General features: G+C 40.7%; 1 protein-coding gene across 1 annotated transcript in view; it reads right to left on the bottom strand.

The window, feature by feature from the left end:
* The window catches only part of grid2 (glutamate receptor, ionotropic, delta 2), a 1,194,553-nt gene that overhangs the window by 307,164 nt on the left and 860,448 nt on the right, over window positions 1–26,941 (bottom strand). Inside the window, exon 5 of the mRNA XM_072257001.1 lies at window positions 3,456–3,509. Coding sequence (XP_072113102.1) covers window positions 3,456–3,509 — 54 coding nt within the window. The remainder of the gene's footprint in view (window positions 1–3,455; window positions 3,510–26,941) is intronic.

Raw genomic sequence — 26,941 nt, 5'->3', positions numbered from 1 at the left:
GGCCTCCTTCTGTGTTGTAAGGAAAAACAGAAAGACTTGGAAAATTTCAGACGTCCAGGATTGTTGTGCAGTTTCCATGAACCAAATATTAAGTCTCCTGGATAACAGGAGTTGCACCTCATATTCCATCTTGGTGGTCTCCTGACAGCATGAAGATTGATTTCTCTAACTTAGAGTAACCTTTCCCCTCCTCCTTTTTTCCTTATCTCACCAGCCCATTGACCCCTTCTCTTTCCCTCACTACCCTCTCAGTCTGCTCACCATCCACACACTCTTCCCTCCAGTTCTTCTCCTCACCTTCTTCCTTTTGTTACATGTTTCACTGTCCTCTGCTAACATCTTCTTCAGCCCTTTGTCACTTCCTCCAAACACCTCCCATCTTCGTATATCTTTCTTACTCTCCTCGATCCCTCACCTGTTTATCAGTCCCCTTTCCTGGATTGACCTATCCCCTGCCAGCTCTTGCTGAACGCCTTCCCTCCACCTCTTTATACTGGCTCTCTCTCCCCTTTCTTCTAGTCTTTGTGAAGGGTCTCAACCTGAAATTTTATCTTCCTTCATAGATGCTGCCTCTGGCTTATTTGTGTGTTGCTTAATGACAATTATCATAGAAATTTCAAATTAAAAATTACAAAAATATATTTCCTTTAATTTTTGTTGACTACATTTGTTTAGCTGTGAGATAAAAAAAATGGAAGCTGGATTGAGGCTGAAATGGAAGTTGGAATAGTGGGGGTAAATGGAACAGAGTTTTTCCAGATAGGGAAGTTGTAGTCAGATGAATTTTCTCAGTCAAGAAACACATTTGATGAAAGTTGACAGTGTAGAATGTTCTCATTAATATAGTTTGTAAACATCACGAGAAATCAATAAGAGTAACTAAATAGACAACCTCTCTTCCCTCTGTACTTTGCCACAAGATGTCTGCTGGCCAGTAAAGTTACTGGGGAAAGGCAATAGCATCTGAAGGAGAAATCAGATAACTCCCTGTCTGATAAGTGGACATTCAATAGTGATATACCTTTAAGTTTCAGTCAGTTCATTTTTACTGGTCTTCTCGAAGTAACTAATTTGGTAAGAGTTCTTCATCCCTGTCTGGGATAGTAACAATTTTTTTTTTAAAGTAATACACTTTTAGCTAAATGCCTTCTCATGGGGGTGACAGATTCCTAAACTGCAAGAGATTTGGCCCAAACCAGTCCTAGAAACCCCTGGTAAATACACATAATTACCTGTGTTCAAATGATCTCACTCAACTGTGGAACACCAGTGTGACACAACTGTTTAGTAGATGCTGAGGGTGGGAGAAAGAGGGATATGGAACATAGACCAAGGAACAATACAGAACGGGATCAACCCTTTCAGCCCACAGAGTATGTGCTGAACAATGCCAAACTGAATAAATCCTCTCCGCCTGCAAATAATGACCATATCCCTCCATTCTCTGCATTGTCATTGGCCAATCTAAAAGCTTCTTAAATATCACTATCACATCTACGTCCACCATTACTCCTGGTACTCCAGGCATCCAGAAATTATTTAAAAAAAACTTGTTCTACACATATCCTTTATACACATATACACAGGTCATGCACTGTTCTCACTGCTGCCATCAGGAAGGTGGTACAGGAGCCTCAGGACTCACACCACCAGGTTCAGGGACAGTTACTGCCGCTCAGCCATCAGGCTCTTGAACCAGAGGGGATAACTTCACTCACCCCGTCGCTGAACTGTTCCTGTCACTTATGGTCTCATTTTCAGGAGCTCTTCATCTCATGTTCCCAATTTTATTGCTTACTTACTATTATTATTTCTTTTTTTTGTATTTGCACAGTTTGTTGTCTTTTGCACAATGGATGTTTGTTTGCTCCCTTAGGTGCAGTCTTTCATTGATCTTATTATGGTTCTTGAATTTATTGAGTATGCCCGCAAGAAAATGAACCTCAGGGTTGTATATCCTGATATACAGAATGCGTATTTCGATAATAAATTTACTTTGAATTTTATACTTTCTCCCGCTTATCTTAAAGATATGCCCTCTAGTACTTGACATCTCTACCCTAGAAAAAGTATTCTGACTTAATCATGTCCTTACTTCAATCTCTCATAATTTTATAATCTTCCACTCTTTAGCCTCCAATGCACCAGAGAAGACAATCCAAGTTTGGCCAACCTCCAGCTCATGCCCTCTAATCCAGGCAGCATTCAGCTGAACATCTTTTGCACCTTCTCCAAACCCTCCACATCCTTCTTGTAATATGGTAACCAGAAATGCACACAACATTTCCGTAACTAGAAGCATAATCAAGATTTTTTGGCACATACTTTTAAGTAGAATGCTTACATAAAGCTCAGGATGCAAGCATCTCACAGACTTCTGTTTTCACAGAGATATCGCTGAGCAAACATGCATGTAAAGAAGGGCACCAAAGCTCATCTCACTGATCTCTGGAATAGCACTTAGTGAGATCATAGGCACCTTCACACTGGTGAGACCTGGCCACTCAGTGTGCACAGCAGTCAGCAATGACTGCATCATTATACAATTCAACCAGTCCATATTCAATAAAGCAATTCAGAAGAGTGAAATAATGCACTTAATCGGTGACAGCCCGCCTCCTTAGTTCAGTATAGTCATTATATCTTCTTTTAAATGAACGTTGACAAATCTTGAATATGTTTGTACTCAAGAGGATGTGATACGCTCTCTTTTCACCTGTCAACACTATATCCCAAATTAAGTAGCACCAAGAACAGTTAAGTGAGATAATTCACAGGCAACATTTGTATTTACAGAGGAATAAGCCAAGGATGAACTTGCTGAGATTTTGATCTGAAAAAAATATAGGTCACAATTAGCAATCTTTAATCTAACTGCAGACAATGCAATAGTACATTTTATAATTACAGACTGAAATGACTCATGTTTATTTTCTTTAAAGTTCATAACCAATTTTCTTTATAACAGCTGATCAAAAAATGACAGTGTCTCTTTAAAACATATGCAGTGGGTAAACCCAAACAGACAAAAAAAAACAGCAGAACTCGGGCAACAAGAAGTTTTGCCAAGGAACTAAAATATGAATGGGATGGAGCTACACTGCTGTGACACATTCACTGGGCTAACAAAGGGAGACCTGTATCTCAAACAACAAATCTCCAGCATGCACTCTAAGGCTAGAGGGCAGAATAGGAGTGCTCAGCAGGGTAGCACCGCCAATCATCTTGCACAGGGACTGTAAAAGAGAACTCTCTTTCTATTTATATCCATTGGATTTCATGGCAGCATTTCAACTTCGCATGAGTTAACACGAATTATTAGTGAGAATGGGGACTCGGAGGCTTTTTTACATATTCATGTCTTTCTGGATGAAAAGGTAATTATATTATCTAATGCTACTTGGCAAAACTTTGGTCGAATTTTGCTTTACTTCTGCCCATATTTGAACAGTTACCTCATTTATGAAGATCCAGTGACAGTCAAAAGCCACTAGATTGGAGTCAACGACCTGTAAAGTGGAAAAGGATTATTCTGAGACTCATATAATCAATCAATACAAATGTCATTTGATACAGTCAGTCGGACCTGCAAGGTAACTAGAGCACCTCAGCATTTTTCCGCTCCAACAAATTTCTAACCTTTTTCCCTTCCATTCTTTCCTTCAAAGAATTTATCTCAAAAAATAACCTCTTTTGTTCATTAACTGTAAAAAGACAAGACACTTTTCAGTGGCTTGACATTTTTTAAAGTCTCTTACGCGGGTAATGGGTTTCTATTCTTCAGACACTACAGTGAAGGCACTCTAACACTGTCAAGGGCTGAATGGAAAGCATTTTAGTCCTACAATTTTGAACAACATTGAAATAAAAATAAAGCAACATTCCAAACAGGAACATTTCTGACAATTACTTGGGCCATTCTCTGCCTGAACACTTGCAAACAACACTGATAGTGAGAAGATGGATGCTAGTGAATGAGTATTCTATATTTCTTCTGCACTTAAAACTCAATTATCTTGCATAGTTATTTAATCTGTATTACTTAAACGTTTGGGGGTTATGGTACAGCTACTGTGTGAGTAGACGGAGTGCTCAACCACTGATCTGGAGTGAAAGCATGATTTCTATTATGGCAGCTGAGGAACTTAATTTCAAATAATTTAAAACAAGACCACAATGCCATAAAATACAGGAGCAGAATAGGATATTCAGCCCATCAATTCTGCTCCACGATTCAGTCCTCAATCCTGTTCTCACATGTATCTCTCGTACCCCTTTTACCTCTCCAATTAACTGTCTACACTTCTCGCTGCCTCAGAAAAAGCAGCCAACATAATCAAAGACCCTCCCCCCCACTCAGCCCAGACATTTATTCTTCTCTCCCCTCTCACTGGGCAAAAGAAACAAATGCCTGAAAGTACAAACCACCTGGTTAAAGGTCAGTTTCTGTCCTGCTGTTATAAAACTATTGAATGATCCACTTGTACAATGCTATAGGCCCCAGAACTCACCTTTTACTTTGTCATGGCCCTTGCCCCTTACTGTATTGCTCTGGAATTGCAGCACTACATTCTGCATTATGTTAGTGCTTTTTGTTGTTGTACCACCTCAATGTAGTGATTGTGATGAAATTATCCATATGGATGCCATATATAAAAATGATCTTCACTGTAGATCTGTACATGTGACAATAATAAAACAATTTTCCAATGTACCAGTCAAAAACCTATCAATTTCTGCCTTAAGTACACCCAATGACTTGGCCACCACAGCCCACTGTGGCAACAAATTCCAATGGCTCACCAGCTTTTGGCTGAATAAATTCCTCCCCATCTTAATTTTAAAGGGACATCCTCTTATTCTGATGTTGTACCTTGGATCCTTAATGGATATATTGTCTCCACTCCACACCAGAAGGACCTTCTGCATTCAATACATTCCAATAAGATTCCCCTGCACCTTTCTAAACCCCAATGAGTACAGGCCCAGAGCTATAAAATACTTCTCATACATCAAGCCCTTCATTCATGGGATTATTCTTGTGAACCTTCTCTGAATCTTCTCCAGGGTCAGCATGTTCTTCCATTAGTACGGGGCCCAACATTATTCACAATATTACAAATGCAGTCTTAATTCCAAACAAAATTAGAAAGGAATCATTGATGTAAACTAATGTCACTTCAATGAATAACATTTTCTGTCCTTATCCAGTATGGCCCTTATGTGACTTTCTACCCACTAATGGTGTGAGTTATGAACTGCTATTTGAATTCAGGCATAATTCACGAAGGGCAACAAATGCTGGTCTAGCCAATAATTTCTACACCCATGAAGGAATAAATGACAGAATACTGAGCATTAACAACTTCTCTCATTATTGTTTAAAGCAGGAAAATTACTAAGAATTTACAACATCAGAAAAAGGCCAATCACTGGCAAGTGGGTCTACTTCAATGGTCTGCATACACTAGTTGGGCAGCAGGGACTGTTTCTATTGTGTATAGCCCTATGACTCCTTATTACTCCAGGACTTGAAAAGAGGCCATTTGGCCCAACTATGGTGTATGACAGTGTTGATCTTTTTTATCCATTCACTTCATCACAACCATCATTTTCCCCACATAACTGCTCTTTTCCTTTCCTTTTACAGGTTTGAATCATCCAGTGTCATGCAAGATCTCTCAAAATTTCATTTACAATGGTACCTGCACCTCCATTTAATATCACTCTAATCCTCATGCAGTGTCCCATCTGACACCCATATCCCTTAATATATTTTAATACCTCACAATGTATACTGAGGTAATTTAAAGTTGTTAAATAAATCTGGAACTGAAGAGATAGTATCAGCAATAAGAACAGAGAATGTAGAACATTACAGCACAGGAACAGGCCCTTTCGTCCACAATGTTGTGGTAACTAATTAAACAAGTAATTACGCAAACACGAGGAATTCTGAAGATGCTGGAAATTCAAGCAACACACATCAAAGTTGCTGGTGAACGCAGCAGGCCAGGCAGCATCTCTAGGAAGAGGTACAGTCGACGTTTCGGGCCGAGACCCTTTGTCAGGACTAACTGAAGGAAGAGCTAGTAAGAGATTCGAAAGTGGGAGGGGGAGGAGGAGATCCAAAATGATAGGAGGAGACAGGAGGGGAAGGGATGGAGCCAAGAGCTGGACAGGTGATTGGCAAAAGGGATATGAGAGGATCATGGGACAGGAGGCTCAGGGAGAAGGAAAAGGGGGAGGGGGGGGGAAACCCCGAGAATGGGCAAAGGGTATAGTCAGAGGGACAGAGGGAGAAAAAGGAGAGAGAGAGAGAGAGAGAAAGAATATGTGTATATAAATAAATAACAGATGGGGTACGAGGGGGAGGTGGGGCATTAGTGGAAGTTAGAGAAGTCAATGTTCATGCCATCAGGTTGGAGGCTACCCAGACAGAATATAAGGTGTTGTTCCTCCAACCTGAGTGTGGCTTCATTTTTACAGTCGAGGAGGCTGTGGATAGACATATCAGAATGGGAATGGGACATGGAATTAAAATGTGTGGCCACTGGGAGATCCTGCTTTCTCTGGCAGACAGAGCGTAGGTGTTCAGCAAAACGATCTCCCAGTCTGCGTCAGGTCTCGCCAATATATAGAAGGCCACATCGGGAGCACCAGACGCAGTATATCACCCCAGCCGACTCACAGGTGAAGTGTCGCCTCAACTGAAAGGACTGTCTGGGGCCCTGAATGGTGGGAAGGGAAGAAGTGTAGGGGCATGTGTTGCACTTGTTCCGCTTACAAGGATTAAGTACCAGGAGGGATTACAACAAGTAACTAAATGCCTATCTAAACTAATCCCTTCTGCCTACACAATGTCCATATCTCTCTATTCTCTACACATCACTTGCCTACCTTAAAGCGTTTTAAACACCTTTTTCATATTTGCTTTCACTATCACCACTGGCAGTGCATTCCAAGCACCCACCAACCTTTGTGTAAAACAATTGGCTTGTCTTTGAACTTAACCCTTCTCACCTTAAATGCATGTCCTCAACCATTGCATTACAGTGTTCAACTCTGGGGAAAAAGATGGTAATGCATTTTGAAAAAAACTATTTGGTTCAGTGATAGAAGGAATCCTGATGTGCTTGCCATGTTGGAACTAAATTTGACTTAGTCTCTTCAGTTCAGGAATAATTAGGGATGGACAGCAAATGCCGGCATTGTCAGCATTGTCTATATAGTGTCAGTAATCAAAAAAAACTTTATGTCTATATTGTTCTGTTTTCCTTGGGGCAATATTTTCAAAGATTCGTAAGCCTCTGAAAGCTTCATAGGCAAGCCAATAGAGGAAATAGTTGAGACGAGACAGAATTAATAATAAAATCTAGCAGAAGCTTGGAAACGAACTTGGGTAGGGAATGCTTAGCAGAATAAAGGTTAAATGCAGGCAAGATGGTCAAGCTAGAATGGACATCTTGGTGAGCATATATGAGCTGCGCTGAAGGGCAGCTCATGCAGTATTACTCTGTGGCTCCAAATAAAATAGTTTCTCCACTGCTCCATCTGAGTGGTCAAACTGTTATCCTGACACCGTGCCTCCATTCCTAGACTCCCCAGCTTTGCAAACATTAAGCCAATTGAAATGCAAGACACCATACTACATATTGCATGTGAAGGCTCCAACACTCTGTCACTCAGTGACTCCATTGTCTCAAATCAATAAGCTTTCAGGTGCATTAGCATTGGATTTTGAGGAAACACGCCAGTTTCTGCCATACAGTCTTTGTGGCTCAGTTCTCCTGTGTCATGAGCAGGAAGCATTATTACTTTCTTATCTACTGGTCAATATAAGACTACATTTTGATCTTAACTGATTTATTTGATTTTCTGCAATAGTGAATTCTGATTCTATGTTTAAAAATTGCATTTCTAGCAAATCAATTAATCATCGCCTTTTTTAAAGTCAATTGGAATTTTGTCTGAGATTTAGAAATATGAAGTATTTGGCCCAGTACATCACGGGTAAACTACAGAGCACACCTACATGAAATGCTATTGCAGGAAAGCAGCATTCATCATCAGAAATCCTCATCACCCAAGCCATGCTCTCTTCTCACTGCTGCCATGGGGTAGAAGATACAGGAGCCTCAGGACTCGCACAACCAGGTTCAAGAACACATACTACCCCCTCGACCATCAGGCTCTTGGACAACAGGGTATAACTATACTCACTTACCCATCCATTGAGATATTCCTACAACCAATTATCTCACTTTAAGGACTATTTATCTTGGTATTTCATATTCTCATTATTTATTGCTATTTATTTATATCTGCATTTTCAGAGTTTGTTGTCTACTGCACTTGGGTTTATCTTTCATTGATTCTGTTATAGTTACTAGTCTATAGATTTACTGAGTATGGCCACAGGCAAAAGAATCTGAGGGTTGTATGTGGTGACACATATGCACTCAGAAAATAAAATTTACTTTGAACTTTAAAGTGTTGTTCTGTTTTTAATTCAGCCAGAGATTGGCTGATTAACATGAACAGAGAAGAGTGAAGGCCCATTGAGCATGCCTTTGACCTTAGCATCAGTTTCCCAGACTAACTTCTGATTCCCTTACCATCCACGTGTGCCTTGAACATATTTATGACTGAGTCTGCTCAGCCTTTGAGTAAAGGATGCAAAAGGTTCACATCTGTGTGAAGAAATTTCTTATCATGTTCTCAGTGGCTGCTCCTCACTTTTGGGATTTTTACCTGTGGTTCCAGATTCCATACCCAGGGGAAATATCTTCCTTGCATCTCTCCTGTCAACCTGCATAAGTATTCTGCATTTAAGTATTCAATGAGACCAATTTGTGTTCTTCTAAACTCAAGAATATAGGGGCCAAGTCCACTTAATCTCCCCTCTGCTAATACTCTGCAATAGCCTTCCTCCTCTAGTACACACAGTTGTGAGTGGAAATCCTTTGTTCCTTTATCCCAAATGTCCTTATTAAAACCATAAGATATAGGAGAAGAATTAGGCCATTTGGCTCATCAAACCTGCTATGCCATTTCATCATGGTTGATCTGTTTTACCTCTCAGCCCCAATCTCCTGCTTTCTCCCTGTATCCGTTCATACACTGACTAATCAAGAATCTATCAACCTCTGCCTTAAGATGTACCCAATGACTTGGCCTCCACAGCTGCCTGTAACAACAAATTCCACAGATTCACCACTCTCTGGCCAAAGAAATTCCTTCTTATTTCCATTCTAAAAGGAACTCCCCTCTATTTTGAGGTTGTGTTCTCTGGCCTTGGACTTCCCCTACCACAGGAAACTTCCTCTCCACAGCCACTCTCCTGATAGTTTTCAATGAGGTCACCACTCATTCTTCTCAATTCCAGTGAGTAGCATCCCAGAGCCATCAAATGCTCCTCATATGACAAGTCTTTCAATCCCGGAATAATTCCCGTGAACTTCCTTTTAACTCTCTTCAATGTCAGCACATACTTTTTTAGATAACAGGACCAAAATTGCTCACAATACTCCAAGCAAAGCCTCACGAGTGCTTCATAAAGCCTCAAAATAACATCCTTGTTTTTAAATTCAAAATGAATATTAACATCGCATTTGCCTTCCACAACACCGACTCAACCTGTAAATTAAACTTTAGGGAATACTGCACGAGGACTTCCAAGTCCCTTTGCAGTTCAGATTTTTAAATCTTCTCTCCAGTTAGAAAATATCCTAAGCTTTAATTTCTCCTACCAAAGTGCATGATAATACACTTCCTGACACTGTATTACATCTGCCACTTTTTTGTCCATTCTCCTAATCTGTCTCAGTCCTTCTGTAGATTCCCTACTTCCTCAATACTACCTGCCCCTCCACCTACCTTTGTATTGTCTGCAAAATTAGCCCAAAGCTATCAATTCTTTAATCCAAGCTATTGATATATAATGGGAAAAAAAAGTCCCAACACAGACCTCTGTGGAACAGCACTAGGCACTGGCAGCTCCCTTCATTCCCACTCTTTGTCTCTTACCAATCAGCTAATGTTTTATCCATGTTAGTATCTATTCTGTAGTACTATAGGGTCTTAACTTGTTAAGCAGCCTTGTGTGTGGCACCTTGTCAAAGGCCTTCTGAAAATCCAAGTACGCAACATCCACCGATTTTCCTTTGTCTATCCAACTTGTTATTTCTCCAAAGGGTTCCACTCGAGTTGCCTGACAAGATTTTCCCTTGGGAAAATCACGCTGACTATGACCCTATTTTGTCATGTGCCTCCAAGTACCCCAATACCTCATCCTTAACAATTGACTCCAACGTCTTTCTAACCACTGAGGTCAATGTAACTGGCCTATACTTTCTACTGCCTCTTTTTCTTCTTGAAGACTGGAGTGACATTTGCAAATTTCCAGATGTCTGGAACCATGCCTTAATAAACTGATTCTTGAAAGATGATTACTAATGCCTCCATAATCTGTTTAGCCACCTCTTTCAGAATCCTGGGGTGTATATCATCTGGATCAGGTGCTTTATCTACATTTAGACCTTTCAGCTTCCTAAGAACCTTCTCCCTAGTAATGGCAACTTCACACACTTCTGCCCTGACACTCTCAAAACTTTGGCATATTGCCGCTGTCTTCCAAAGTGAAAACTGATGCAAAATACTTCTTCAGTTCATCCACCATTTCCTTGTCCCCCATTACTACCTCTCCAGCATCCTTTTCCAGTAGTTCAGTATATACTCTTGTCTTTCTTTTATACTTTATGTGTCTGAAGAAATTTTTGGTATCGTCCTTAATAATATTGGCTAGCTCACCTTCCTATTCTATATTTATCTTCTCAATGACCTTTTAGTTGCCTTCTGTTGGTTTTTAAAAGCTTCCATTCCTTTAACTTCCCACTAATTTTGCTCTATTATATGCTGTCTTTTTTGGTTTTTATGATGACTTTGACCTCTCTTGTCAGACACATTTGTATCATCCTGCCTTTAGAAAACTTCTTTCTATTTGGAATGTATGTATCCTGCACCTTCCAAATTGCACCCAGAAATTCCAGCCATTGCTGCTCTGTTGTCATCCCTGCCAGTGTTCTTTTCCAACCAATTTTGGACAGCTCCACTCCCATGCCTCTGTAATTCCCTTTATTTACTGTAATACAGATACATCTGACTTTAGCTTCCCCTTCTCAAGTTACAGGATAATTTTACTCATATTATGATCATTTTCTCCTAAGGTTTCCTTTACCTTAAACTTTCTAATCAATTCCAGTTCCTTGCACAATTCCCAATCCAGATTAGCCGCTCCCCTTAGTGGGCTCAACCATGAGCTGCACTAAGAAGGCATTCTACAAATTCTCCTTCTTGGTATCCAGCACCAAGCTGATTTTTCCCAGTCTACTTACATATTAAAATCCCCCATGACTACTGAAACATAGTCCTTTTGGCATTCATTTTCTATCTCCCGTTGTAATTTGTAAACCACAACTTCATCATTGTTTGGTGATCTGTATATACAGTGGCATGCAAAATTTTGGGCACCCCTGGTCAAAATTTTTGTTACTGTGTAAAAGATGACCTGATTTCCAAAAGGCATAAAGTTAAAGTTGACACATTTCTTTAATATTCTAAGCAAGATTACTTTCTTATTTCCATCTTTTACAGTTTCAAAATAACAAAAAAGGAAAAGGGCTTGAAGCAAAAGTTTGGGCACCCTGCATGGTCAGTACTTTGTAACGCCCCCTTTGGCAAGCATCACAGCTTGTAAACGCTTTCTGTAGCCAGCTAAGAATCTTTCAATTCTTGCTTGGGGAATTTTCGCCCATTTTCCTTGCAGAAGGCTTCTAGTTCTGTGAGATGCTTGTGCTGTCTTGCATGCACTGCTCTTTTGAGGTCTATCCACAGATTTTCGATGATGTTTAGGTCAGGGGACTGTGAGGGCAATGGCAAAACCTTCAGCTTGCACCTATTAAGGTAGTTCATTGTGGATTTTGAGGTGTGTTTAGGATCATGGTCCTGTTGTAGAAGCCATCCTCTTTTCATCTTCAGCTTTTTGCAGATGGTGTAATGTTTGCTTCCAGAATTTGCTGGTATTTAATTGAATTCATTCGTCTCTCTATCAGGGAACTGTTTCTCGTGCCACTGGCTGCAACACAAGCCCAAAGCATGATCGATCCACCCCCGTGCTTAACAGTTGGAGAGGTGTTTTTTTCATGAAATTCTGCACTCTTTTTTCTCCAAACATACCTTTGCTCATTGCAGCCAAAAAAGTTCTATTTTAAATTCATCAGTCCACAGGCCTTGTTTCCAAAATGCATCAGGCTTGTTTAGATGTTCCTTTGCAAACTTTTGACGCTGAATTTTGTGGTGAGCATGCAGGAAAGGTTTTCTTCCAATGACTCTTCCATGAAGGTCATATTTGTGCAGGTGTCGCTGCACAGTAGAACAGTGCACCACCACTCCAGATTCTGCTACATCTTCCTGAAGGTCTTTTGCAGTCAAACGGGGGTTTTGATTTGCCTTTCTAGCAATCTGACGAGCAGTTCTCTCGGAAAGTTTTCTTGGTCTTCCAGACTTCAACTTGACCTCCACCATTCCTTTTAACTGCCATTTCTTAATTACATTACGAACTGATGAAACGACTACTTGAAAACGCTTTGCTATCTTCTTATAGCCTTCTGCTGCTTTGTGAGCATATTTATTTTAATTTTCAGAGTGCTGGGCAGCTGCTTAGAGGATCCCCTGGCTGATGATTGTTGGGACAAGGTTTGAGGAGTCAAGGTATTTATAAAACTTTGAAATTTGCATCAGCTGGCCTTCCCTAATGATGATTGTGAACAAGCCATAGCCCTAACAAGCTAATTAAGATCAGAGGCCTTCGTAAAAGTTATCTGAGAACTCAAATCTCTTGGAGTGTCCAAACATTTGCATGGTACTCCTTTCCTTTTTTTCACTCTAAAATTGTACAAAACAGAAATAATACATTAATCTTGCTTAAAATGTTGAAAAGAATATTTCATCTTTAACTTTATGACTTTTGGAGATCAGTTCATCTTCTACTCACTTAACTATTCACAGTAATAGAAATTTTGACCAGGGGTGCCCAAACTTTTTCATATCACTGTAACTCCCATTAGGGTCTTATTATGCTTGCAGTTCCTTAGCTCTATCCACAATGATTCTACACCTTCCAACCCTGTGTCATCTCTTCCTAACGATTTGATTTCATTTTTTTACCAATAGAGACATACTACTCCCTCTGCCTACCTGACTGTCATTTTGATACAGTGTGTATCCTTGGATGTTAAGCTCCCAGCAATAATATTCTTTCAGCCACAATTCTGTGATGCCCACAACATCACACATGCCAATTTGCAACTGTGCTACAAATTCATCTACCTTATTCCATATACTATGCGCATTCAAATATAACACCTTCAGTCCTGTATTCATCCTTTTTGATTTTTGATTGCCTCCTCCTTAGCAAAGACATTAAGATGCCTCAACAATGTCACACGGTAGTTGATTGCATATTTATCTACTCACTATAAAGGTAGATTTTTTTAAAAAAAATTACTATTTGTTCCTTTCCAGAGAACAGAAGGATTTGTATTACAACTGGGTATACTGGAGAAGAGGATGCTGATGTAGCATGTTAGCAGTGGAGAGATTAAATGGACTCGCCCTTACATTCTAGACAAGGTTGAAAGCTGAATTTAATTAGCTATGATTGAATTTGAACTCACATTATTGTCTTCCAGAGCTTCTGAATTGTGGCTAGTAATATTGTCAATGAACTATCGTTCCTACTCTGTTAAGTAGATGGCAGTGTACAAAACACTGGACTTTGCTTTTAACCTAGCAATGTTTTACACTGGGGCCATGGGGCTAATTATAATGGCTGGGAACTTGTCTTCCTAAAGCTATTTCTCAATTACAACATTTGGCATCTTTCAGAAAAGGTAATTATTGTTTCAGTTTTACCCAACCGACCAGCTGCTCAGTGAAGAGGGTGACAAAGCACAATTAGAAGTAAATGATCCTTCAGGTCTGAGAGAGAGACAAGACTTTTTCCCAGGGTGATAACAGCCTACCAGAAGAGCTGCACTCTACTGTGTATATACTACAATAATGTCACATATAATGTGACTGGATTTCAATTTTCAACAGACTCAAACGGTTCACTGTTATTTGGAGCTGATCTTAATCATTCTTATCCTTTTTAGTACTTTAGTAGGCCAAATCCTACCGGAGCAGAACATCCCTCAGTGTCCTGCAGCTTTTAACTTAAGTATAGTACCTTCTTTTTCTGGATTGGTATCACATTATCATATGAATAACAGGGTACTTACACTATTAATAAAGAGATCTTACTTTCTCTGAAGGGTACAATGACCAATTAATGTGCAAGTCTACAAGTTCTCAAAAATAACTGGATAGAGGAATGTGCACAGCCATTTTTGCAAAGTTAATGATAGATCACCTGCCGTGTTCTGGGGATTTACTGCACCTCACATTGTGTATCATGCCTATGCATGCTGACCAGTGTTGATATTGATATGAATTGTTTTACTTCAAGTTCAAGTTTGTTGTCATGGGTATACATACACAGGCTTTTTGTAGCAACAACATAGTGTATTACAAATGTGACAAACAAAAATTACATGAATGTAAATTTGTATAAAATATGCTAATTTACTTAGTGACAAAATGAGCAAAGAATTAGCGCAAGTGGAAAGAAATACAGTCTGAGGTAGAAACAGGACTTTTCAGGGAAGCAAGAAGCTGATAGTAGAGGGGAAGAAGTTGTAGTTAAATTTTAAAGTGTGGGTCTTCAGACTTCCATACCTCCTGTCTATGGCAACAAGCAGAAAATGGTATGGTCCAGATGGTGGGGATCACTGATAAAGGACACTGCCTTCCTAAGACATTGCCTTTTTCAGATGCCCTCAATGCTAGGCAGAGCTGTACCCATGATGCAGCTGGCTGAGCCCACCACTCCCTGTAGCCTTTACATTTCTGTGCATTGGAGTTTCCATTCCATTTTACGAGCTAGCCAGAACATTCTCTGGATGTTTCTGACCATATGTTTCATAATTACCAATAGCCTGAAAACTCTATCACCTCCCCTTGCATTTGTGAAGAGATTTGAGCTTCCTGTGCACATAATTGTCTATGCAAAAGTCATAGTCATAGAATCATGGAGCATTACTGTGCAGAAACAGGCCCTTTGGACTATCCAGTCCATGATGAATTATTATTCTGCCTCTTCCCATCGACCTGCGCCTGGACCGTAGACCTCCGTATCCCCCCCATCCATGTATTTATCCAAACGCCTCCTAAATGTTGAAATTGAACCCACATGCACCATATCTGCTGGCAGCTCCTTCCACACTCTCACTGATTCCTTGTAGCTTACCCTGGCTGTCAAGGCCACGACTCCTTGACATTATCATATTCACGAATCAAGTAGGGAGTTTTGAACTTTTAGTTTTCCACAAGCTACCCAGAAAGATCCACCCACTAAACCCATCACAGATTTAGAAGATCCATTCATTTCAACGGAGAGGAATGGCTGCACAAGAGAAAGAGCATGTTTAGGTGATTTAATTGGGAATTTATACATGTTTAACTGAATTAAGTTGTTTTCTAACATTCCTGTGTTTTAACTTTTAAGCTCAATTTTGGAGTAATCTAATCGTATGTTTAATCATTATAAGTTTGGGAATGGAAGAAATCAAAAGGGGACGAATGGAGATAGTAGAGTGGAAAAAAGCAATAAGGCAAAGCAGCAGCAATAACATCCATCTTTTCTTCTCCCCCTTTCCATTGGGCAGAAGATAAAAAGGCTTAAAATATGCACCATCAGGCTCAAGGACAGCTTCTATCTTCAAACGGCTGTTATGTCTCTTGAGTAAATCCCTTGTTAGTTAATGATGAATTCTTAACCTCAAAATCTAACTCATCATGGCCCTTGTGCCTTATTGTCTGCTGGCACTGCACTTTCTCTGTAACTGTAACACTGCATTCTGCATCTGTTATATTTTTCCCGTTTATATTGCTAAATCTATTTAAGCTTTGAAATGATTTGCAATGGACGGCTTACAAAACCAAGTTTTACACCATATCTTAGAAAATATGACAATAATAGACCAGTACCAATACTAATACTTTCGTGAAATGAACAGGAATTAACTGCAATGTGGCAATTCTAACCTGATCCAAATCTAGAGTGAAAGACTTAAATGTACAAAAGTCTGTAATCAGAAAAATGCATTGAAACAATTTGCCTCACAGAAACAACAAGAACTTGAAGTGTTTATTGCCGATCAAGCAAGAAAGTTGGTGATTCAGTTCATTCCTTTGTCAAGATAAGTTGTGAGATGTGCAATGATTCACTCATTCTTTCAGGAGCGTCCTTGTCCCTGCAGTGATCAAGGGCACACCAAGTACACTAAGTCTTCATGATTAGTTGTTCTATTACTCTGGAACCGATACACATGAGCTTGGCTGCATTTACTGGGAATGTTGGCAATCCCTCCCAGAACCTTCCCTTGAATATATGGTTAATCCTGTTTGCCATGAAGTGGTTTTTATGTGTTGCTCAGTGCAAGAATGTAGTGAAATACCCATTGTGTGTGTAGCTGGAGATGGAATTGGGATTAAGGTCAGGGTCAGTGTTGGGAATTTTGGGAGTCAGAAATATGTGACTTATGTATTTCAACTCATTTTGACAAGCTGAAATTTACATTAATGTCATTATATCCATTGAAGAATTGACAGCTGTAAATCATTGCACCCTTAGAGACATTGTCAACGGTCAGCGTAGTAGGTGTCTGTACCTGCATCCCTTGTGACTAATGATGACTTAGTGTAAATGATTTAGTGCCCTACACCACAGCAAAGCCTAGGATAGAAACCACAATACAGAAAAAATTCAATGCTGAATAATTGGGCACCAATCCAAATCAGCAGACACTGGGGGTGAAAGGAATTGGATTTGATGCATGCCTTTGAGGAAGAGGGAAACACAGAGGCATGCTGGATGGAAATTCCAGACCCTTAGAACCCTGTCATCTGGAGCAATGGTTGCTATTGGTGCAGCAAAGGAACCCAGTGTAGAAGGTGACTGAATATAGTTGCAGAAGTAGGGAGTGCCATCTCAGCCCCTTTCTATGGAGACCACAGATTACATTTTGAACAAGGGAGGAGGATTCTCTAACTTCTGGTAATTTCACCTGCTCCCCGTTCACTCTTTTTCCATTCTCCATTCTGGCACCCCCTTACCTCTTCTCCTCACCTGCCTATCATCTCCCTTTGGTGTCCCTCCTCCTTCCCTTTCTACCACGGTTACCTCTCCTCTCCTATTAGATTCCTTCTTCTTCAGCCCTTTATCTTTTACACTTAACACTTCCCAGTTTCTCACTTTATACCCCCTCCACCACGTTGCTACCTTCCCTCTAACCTGGTTTCACCTATCACCTTCTGGCTTGTACTCCTTTTCCAACCCAACCTTCTTATTCTGGTTTCTTTCCCCTTTATTTCCATAGATCCTGCCTGACCTGCTCCAGCATGTGTTCCTCCAGCAGGTGTGTGCATTATGGAGGAAGGTGCAAACTGATTTGATTATTTGATCTGGTTATGAGCCAAGTTGAGCGCCAGGCGTGATGGGACTAATGCCTCTGTTCCAAATGGGACTATGGTTCTCTTCAACATTCCCACTGGAAATTTTAATTCTGTTTTTCCTTATTTTGCCAGCTTCTCAATTCATACCTTCTCCTTCAGCTCCCTCTGAGATGTGCCCCTGAGATGTGTAATCAACTTTACTTCAGGATTTACAGCTAGAACTATGACTATTCTATTTGTTTTGGTATTTGGTATATTTCTGCGTTCATCCCTTTCATACTGCTCTCTTTGTGATTTGTAACAGCAAAAGGAGCTATACCAAAGTGTCCTTATCAATGTCATCCAGTTATCTCTCACTCTGATACTGCTGGTTTCAGCTTTATATTTGGAATTGCTGACACCAAGAACTGATCATATGCAAGAAACCGGGGACTGTAAACTTATGACACACTTAATGCCAAAGGATTGGATGCAGATTCCGAATTTGATGCTATCTTATCAAATTCCCCACTTCCTTTCCTCTATTCCATAGCTCACTGTCCTCTCTTATCCGATTCCTTCTTCTTTTGCTCTTTCCCTCTTTTACCTATCTCCTCGCAACTTCTCACATCTTTCCTCTTCTCCCACCCACACATCTTCCAGGACACATCTATCATCTGCCAACTTGTACTCCTTCACCTCCGCTTACCTTAATATTCTGCCCCCTTCCTTTTCAGTCTTGATGAAGGCCCTTGACCTGAAACATTGACTAAAAGTTGACTATTTATTTCCCTCCACAGATGCTGCTAAAGCCTCCAACATTTTGTGTGTTTATCAACTCAGCCACATTCTTGTAAAGTATTAGAGAGTCGTAGAGTCAGTTCATGCTAGCCATTCACACTAAACCCAGTTTTATTCTCACCATTATCTTATCAATTCCTCCCAGATGCTACTGCTTACCTGCACACTAGGGTAACCTATAATGGTTGGTTAACCAACCAATCCACATATATTTCGAAGATTGGAAACCCAAGTAGTCACATGGAGAGTGCATAGACAGCTCATGAACAGCACTGGAGATCAGAGTTGAACAGAGGTTATTGGAGCACTGACCAGCTGCAGCACTGTGCCCCTGTAATTGATAAATTTCATGGCAAAGGAGCCAAAGATAATAAGAGACACAGTAAGTGCCACAGCAGTAGTGAGGCTGACTCTGAGAATCATCACCCTGTCATGGTGGAGAGACTTAGGATTCTTGAGATCCTGTGAGTGATGACATCTGCCATTTAGCTCATGCTGAAGATCAAGGGGGAAGTTCCAGACAAAGAACGATCTAACCAAGACTTCAATGGTGGAGTTAGTAGAAGATGATGACACATCACATTGTCAGTGAAGGCAGAGGACAGCTGCAGCGGTGAAGGGTCCCCAGTTGTCTTGTATTCCATGCCACTGCATCCTGACCACGATCTGTCAAAGACCATGTGGTGGTTGCCCATGCATCAGCCTCTCCATTTTAAACAAAGTCATGCACAGGTGTTCTTCATTAAAGGAATCCACTGATTACCCCTTAGGAGAGCATCATACTCGATTCGAGTGATCGCACTACCAGTGAGGCTGATTCCACTGCAGCACAGGGGGTAGAATAAAGAGTCATAGAGCTATACAGCGTGCAAACTGTTCCTTTTTGCCAATTCGTCCCTGTTGGCCAAGGTGCCAAACTGTGCTAATGCCATTTACTTTGAATTATAACATCTCTATAAAAGTTTCCCATTCCTTTACCTGTTCAAGAGTCTTTTAAATGATGTATTTAATGAATACATTAATAACAACATTAATACATTCCTTATGAATGCATTAATTACATTAATTTTGTAATTGCTGGAAGGATAGAATTTACAGGGGCATGGAGAGAGAATGAGGGAGACACACTAGCTTTTACATAATCTCAGGACACTTCTTGAAGGCCAAATGGTCTCCTTCTCAGTGGTAATTTTTGTATGATTTCCATACTATCCTGTGATTCTTCTGGGAGATGATTTGTGTGTTATCATTCAAAGTCTAGACTCTACATATTACATCAGATTCCATTCATTTCCAAGAAGCATTTCTTTATCAGCTATTTACCTCAGAGATTAAACTGAAGGTAGTTTTGACTGAAGACTCTTATCAGGTAAATTGAATTGTTTCCAGCCATGTTATAGCCAACACACTCAGTAGCAAATTCAGAACAATCAATCTTCGTAAGCATATTGTAGTAGCAGTTCATATGGGTTTTTTCAGGTGAAGACAATGATTAGCCACCCATTCAAGGTGGATTTTCTCAGAATTACCCTAATGAAACAACTGCATTTTGTTGTATTATTACTTTGCAAGGGCTGAGCTCACACTTTCAATTTCTGTTGGGGAGATGAATGGTGTGTTGCAAACCTCATGTCACCTGTAAGATGTGAGCTCTTTCTCTTTTTTAATATTGCACTATTCATGAAGGAATTTTGAAACATCATAGTATAACAACAGATTAGTCCTGAAATCCATGCCTGGTTGGTGACTGTAAAGTGATGTTAGTGGTTTGTACTTTGTCATTGAAATACATTCCAGTGAAGACATGAGATGATGTGTGACCAGTCAAGAATGAATTTCTAGCCAATTCTTTTGACCTTATTCTGGTTTGGACTTCATGTGTGGCTTAGCTAGCAAGTCACGTGGAACTGTTTCTACTGACAGGAGAAGGGGCAGAGTCTTCGGTTAAAACCAGTCGCTTCAGGCAGATGGGGCTAGTCAGCCGTGGTTGGCAGCTCACCTCAGAGAAGGCGAACTCTGATCTCAAACCACTGCTGCCTTGCAGCTATACCCACTCATGGGTAAGGCTTCAGGAGTTAACCTTGAAGAAATATCAAGAACTGGAGTCCCTAAAGTAGTCTTACATTAAGTTGGATGCTGACTGGCAACTCCTGCAGCACCGCTGGTGCCAAACTGTGCCGGTGTCTGCTGTCCCTTTGGACTCATCAGCTGCGTGGAGAGGAGTAGACTGCTATATGGGCAACAGCTTGTTCTTCATATTGTACCGCCCTGCCTTGCGTGTCACATAGACAGCTGGGATGCAACATTCATGGTCAAGTCTGACCAACGGAGGCCCTCAGACTCTGGTCTAGTGATTGAAATAAGTCTGTACAATGTCTCCTTCTCTACTTATCTCTAGTGTATCATTTTCTTGTGGAAAATGCTATGTCTGAATTGGCTGCTGTGATTGCAGTGTACATGTTTCCTCCAAGTGAGTTCAAGATTTTATATGTTACAAGATTGATTTGGAGCACAAATTTCAGAAGACTGTTTGAGGAATGCTGGCCTTTCTTTCAAGTTTGGTCAGCTCAATGTAGTTTAGAAATTATAAACAAATATCTTGAGCTTTGACTTCCAGCATCTTCAGTGCTTTGTTTTCTGTGTTGCCTTCTGTTTATCTAAATACATCTTTGAAAAGAGCTCTTTGATTTCTTTTAGAATTTTTCATTTGAAAGTTAATTGTTTATTTATAACCAAAAGGTTTGGAAAATTGGACAGAATTACTATCTTCGTAATCATTTATTGGCCTTGCAAGTAGAGCTGGTTTATCACTGGAAGGTCAGAGTAGGAATAATGGCAAGTACTCAATCTGGTAGTGATGCACAATGATTTGTGCTTAACGATTTGCCATTCATTTATAATTTATTTAATGTAGGAGGGAGCCATGTTCCCCAAGAATTGCTCTATAGGTCTATTTTCTTGGGGTTTTTTGGAAGTTGCTGGAAAGCTAGTTTGTAGTAACTTTTACACTGTTAAAACATATACATAACAAAATTAAGATTTTAAAGTCTTAAAATTAGGCTCAATAAAAATGGACATTTACTTTCCAAAGCACAGCTTGATGATGTTCTTATTTTCAATTTGCTCATATTGAACTGAATTTCACTTGAACAATGAAACAGTAAAATATAACAATGTAATATTAACAGAATTAATATGGTTACAACATTTGAATTGATTTATCTTTTCAATCTTGACCTAATGTTTTTCTTGAAAAATTTACATGAATTTTAAACCCAAAAACTGCTTTCATAAAATTGGGGAACTGAAAGGGAATTTATACCCCTATGCAGTTCATACATTAGAATGTAGCAATATAGTATTTAGATTTGCTAATGGCTTAAAAATTGGTGGCAATTAGTAATTTATATAGATGCAAAAACACTTACAGACAAATATTGCAAGATTAATTGAGTAGACAAAATAGTAGCAGGTGGATTTCATATAACTAATAGTGAGGTGAAAGTTTTATAAAAGTTTTTAAAAAGGGGCCTTCAATAAGACATAATCCAAAAACAGCTGAAACATCTGTGTAATTCTGAGCACTAGTCATAAGTAGTAAATGGAAGTACAGATATACCATTATGTTTTCAGGGAAGCACAGGATTAATATTAAAAGAGAGAATACCTCACAGATTTATATTTGAGGTTATGTGATATCATAGAATTATAGAAGACGAGAGCACTGTAGGACTATCTTATCCCTGCATCCAAAAGAGGAGTTCATATCAATCCAAGTTCCTATCTGTTGGTTCACAGCCCTTGAAGTTCTCACCCTCGTATTTTTCAATGTGCTGAAGGTTTCTGCCTCCCCACCCTTCAAAAGAGTTAAGAACAACAAATATAATGCTGGAGGAACTTAGTGGGTTAGACCTGTGAGAGGAAATAGGATAGCCAATTGGTGCAAATGAAGAGTCTCAACCCAAAACATTGGATGTCCATTTCCCTATATGCGCTAACTCAGGAGATGTAAAGAGTATCATTTCTTCGGCATTCATTTTTTATTCTTCCTGGTTACCACTTTTTGGTGATGTTCCTCAATGGGCTCTGAGCTCCTTTAGGCTTCCAAGCCCTTAACCTTCGTCCATTAAAAAAACACACCTTTATCTATCATCACTCAAAAATCATCCATCTCATAGTTAGCTGTATGAAATCCACCTGCTACTATTTTGTCTACACAATTGATTTGTTGCTGTTGATTGCAGCATCTGCAGTTTCATGTCTCCATTAAAAGAATTTGTTCTCATTCCTTTTCACTCAACGAATGAAATAATATTTTTTCTCGCAAACAACAGGAATTCTGCAGATGCTGGAAATTCAAGCAACACACATCAAAGTTGCTGGTGAACGCAGCAGGCCAAGCAGCATCTCTAGGAAGAGGTGCAGTCGACGTTTCAGGCCGAGACCCTTCGTCAGGACTAACTGAAGGAAGAGTGAGTAAGGGATTTGAAAGTTGGAGGGGGAGGGGGAGATCCAAAATGATAGGAGAAGACAGGAGGGGGAGGGATAGAGCCAAGAGCTGGACAGGTGATAGGCAAAAGGGGATACGAGAGGATCATGGGACAGGAGGTCTGGGAAGAAAGACAAGGGGGGGGGACCCAGAGGATGGGCAAGAGGTATATTCAGAGGGACAGAGGGAGAAAAAGGAGAGTGAGAGAAAGAATGTGTGCATAAAAATAAGTAACAGATGGGGTACGAGGGGGAGGTGGGGCCTTAGCGGAAGTTAGAGAAGTCGATGTTCATGCCACCAAGTTGGAGGCTACCCAGACAGAATATAAGGTGTTGCTCCTCCAACCTGAGTGTGGCTTCATCTTTACAGTAGAGGAGGCCGTGGATAGACATGTCAGAGTGGGAATGGGATGTGGAATTAAAATGTGTGGCCACTGGGAGATCCTGCTTTCTCTGGCGGACAGAGCATAGATGTTCAGCAAAGCGGTCTCCCAGTCTGCGTCGGGTCTCGCCAATATATATAAAAGGCCACATCGGGAGCACCGGACGCAGTATATCACCTCAGTTGACTCACAGGTGAAGTGTCGCCTCACCTGGAAGGACTGTTTGGGGCCCTGAATGGTGGTAAGGGAGGAAGTGTAAGGGCATGTGTAGCACTTGTTCCGCTTACACGGATCCATGTACTTATCCGTCTCATTAGGATTCGATTCCCGCTCTGGCTACCTGAACTATTTTTTTAGGAGTCATCCACATTTGTTATGTGATGGGCATTGAAAACAGGATGGACAGGAGAGACAGCCTTTTGAGGGATCTTGGATTTGATCTGGGAGACAGAGGAAAAGAAAGGGGAGGCATTTTCCCAAATACCATTGAAATACCAAGCTGCACATGTGTCTAAAGTTACCCAGTGATTCATACTTCTGCATCATATGTCTGCAAGAGTTAGATACTACCAATAGATTGCAAGGTGCTTTGATCTGACGTGATTTTCTGGTTTTATTTTATATCAAAGCAGTGCAGCAATTAATGCTGCCACCTCACTGCTCCAGGTGTCTGTGTTCAATTCTAACTTTGGATGCTCTGTTTAAGTGCCCTGGTTTCCTACTGCATCCCAAAGACAACTGTAGGTTAACTGACCACAGTAAGCTATCCCTTTGTGTTGGTGAGGGTGCAGGTGTGGCAAATAAATTAAAAGAGGGTTAATGAGCATGTAATCGAACCACAAATAAGAGAAAATGCTGGAAATCGGGGCAACACACACAAAATGCTGGATGAACTCAGCAGGCCAGGAAGCATCTATGGAATTAAAGCACAGTCTATGTTTTGGGCCGAAACCCTTCGGCAGGACTGGAGAAAAAAAAACGGAAGAGTAGATTTAAAAGAAAGGTGGGGGGGGGGGGAGGAAAGAGGGAACGTCCAGGTGATAGGTGAAATCTGGAGGGGGAGGGATGAAGTAAAGAGCTGGGAAGTTGATTAGCGAGATGAAGTGAGAGAGGGAAAAGGGAATGAGAAATGGAGAAGGAGGGTTCATTCTAGAATGAAGGAGATGTCATCCTTTTTCAGAGAAAGGGGCTTCCCTTCCTCCTCATTCAACGCTGCCCTCAACCACATCTCTTCCACTTTACGCACGTCTGTTCTTACCCCATCGTCCTGCCACTCTACCAGGGATAGGGTTCCTCTTGTCCTCACCTACCACCCCACCAACCTCCACATCCAACACGTAATTCTCTGAAACTTCCGACAGCTCAAACTGATTCCACCACCAGGCACATCATTCCCTCCTCCCCACTTTCTGCTTTCCGCAGAGATTGATCCCTATGTGATTCCTTGTCCATTCGTCCTTCCCCACTGATCTCCCTCCTGGCACTTATCCTTGCAAGTGGAACAAGTGTTACACCTGCCCCTACACCTCTCCCTCTCTACCATCCAGGCCCTAAAAATTCCTTGCAGGCGAGGCAACACTTCACCTGTAAGTCTGTTGGAGTCATTTACTGTGTTCAGCTCCTGTTGTGGCCTCCCGTACATTGGTGAGACATGGCGTAGATTGGGAGACACTTCGCCAAGCATCTACGCTCCATCCACCAGAACAAGCAGGATTTCCCAGTGGCCACCAATTTTAATTCCACGTCCCATTCCAATTCTGTGCTATCAGAATTTGGAACAGCCTTCCAGATGCTGTGGTTGGAAACATCTGCGATGATGGGGTCCAAGCCTTCAAGAGTCGAGTGCACAAACACCTATCATCTCTGGGAGGGAAGTCACATGCTTCTTCATAAGCTATCATGAAGGGGGCCAGGATGACAATGCTTGGTTGTTGATAGGTAGGGTTAATACTTGTGAGTTATTTTCCGGCTGGATTTAGTCGTTAAACTGCTGGAGAACAGTGCGGAAAGAACAGGTGCTGTTTTCTCTCGGTAGGGATTAGTTTTTAGTTCCAAGTGCTCCTGCCACGTTTTGTCACCCTGCAACCTTATCCATCAATCCCTTTGAATTACGGAGGACAGCATGTGTATAAATGTCTCTCTCCAGCAGACTTCATCATGATCATCATGACTTCAGTATTTCTACTATTTTTTAATGTTTCTTAATTGTAATATGATTTTTTTATGTCCTATCGCTGAGCGGCAGTGAACCATCTGATTGGCCTATCAGAGTTCTCTTTGGGAACTAGTTGACTTGATCAGCATTTCTGATCTGGCTAATGTTCATGATTGCACTTAATAAAAGAAAATTCTGATATGACCTCCTCCACTGTCATAATGAGGCCACACTTAGGTTGGAGGAACAACCCCTTATATTCCATTTGGGTAGCCTCCAACCTGATGGCATGAACATCGATTTCTCAGTCTTCTGGTAAACCCAACCCCGCCCCCCCTCCATTTCCCATCACCTTTTCTCTCTCTCACCTCATCTCACCAATCAACATCCCAGCTCCTTACTTCATCCCTCCCCCACCAGGTTTCACACATCACCTGATGGTTCTCTCTCCCCTCCCCCCCCCCACCTTTTAAATCTACTCCTCAGCTTATTTTTCTCCAGCCCTGCTGAAGGGTCTCGGCCCAAAACATTGACTGTTCTTTTTTTCCATAGATGCTGCCTGGCCTGCTGGGTTCCTCCAGCATTCTGTGTGCTATAATGAGCATGTAGGAGAGAATTTGGGATTGATGGTTTAACGCTATTGGAAGCTGGCAGAACAGCCAATGAACCAAATAGTCTTATATTGTAGTAAGTAAAGAGCTTTACCCCACGGTTGTGGGTGATAGACAATAGATATTTATTGCTGGCTAGAAATGATAAAATATATTTGCCTCAGTGTGCTGCACACTGGCCATGAAGTTTATTAAATTATCTTGAACAGAGTGGAGTTTTGGAGACAGATGAACAGTGATGCACATTGCACCCAATGCTGACTGGAGCAGAGAATTGTACAAAACACTGGTTCTTTTTCCTCCAAGTTAACATCAGTTCTTTAGTGAGTGTTAAGTTTAATTTTCAGCCAAATTAAATGCTGAACTGTTTCTAAATCATCTTTTGTAATCCTATTGCCAAGATAAATTAGAAGTGAATCTATTGTCATTGTATTTTCATAAGCATATCTCCAAATACTGACACCTACTGTCAAACTATCTTTTGGCAAGAAAGGGAGAGAAAAAGTCACTTTATTGGGATCTGGATGCCTCTGGGAAGCGAACATTAACGGCCCATTCCTGGTTGCTCCTGATGAGTTGGTGGCAAATCTTGTTATTCTACTATGGTCTATGTTAAATGATAAGCACAGAGTGATGAAGAAACTGATGGTAAATATGAATTCAAAGAGGTGGCATCAATGGGAAGCAACTTTCTGACCTTTAGTTGGAAATTTTCTATCATGATCGGAGACTAAATGGATGAGTATATTGTAACTTGTTAAGACTTCAACACATTTGGAAGAATAAGCACAGTGAATTTTCCTGCATCTGGGCTGCTGTTGGTGTGATGTCCTGTCTTGAAAGAACAAACAGCTTGAAAGATGAGAAGGCAGCCTGTTGCCTGTTTCTATGTACAATCTTGAAGAGCC

Source organism: Mobula birostris, chromosome 4, assembly GCF_030028105.1.
Source record: "Mobula birostris isolate sMobBir1 chromosome 4, sMobBir1.hap1, whole genome shotgun sequence".
Classification (NCBI taxonomy): domain Eukaryota; kingdom Metazoa; phylum Chordata; class Chondrichthyes; order Myliobatiformes; family Myliobatidae; genus Mobula; species Mobula birostris.
This window is presented reverse-complemented; position numbering and strand designations above follow the sequence as displayed.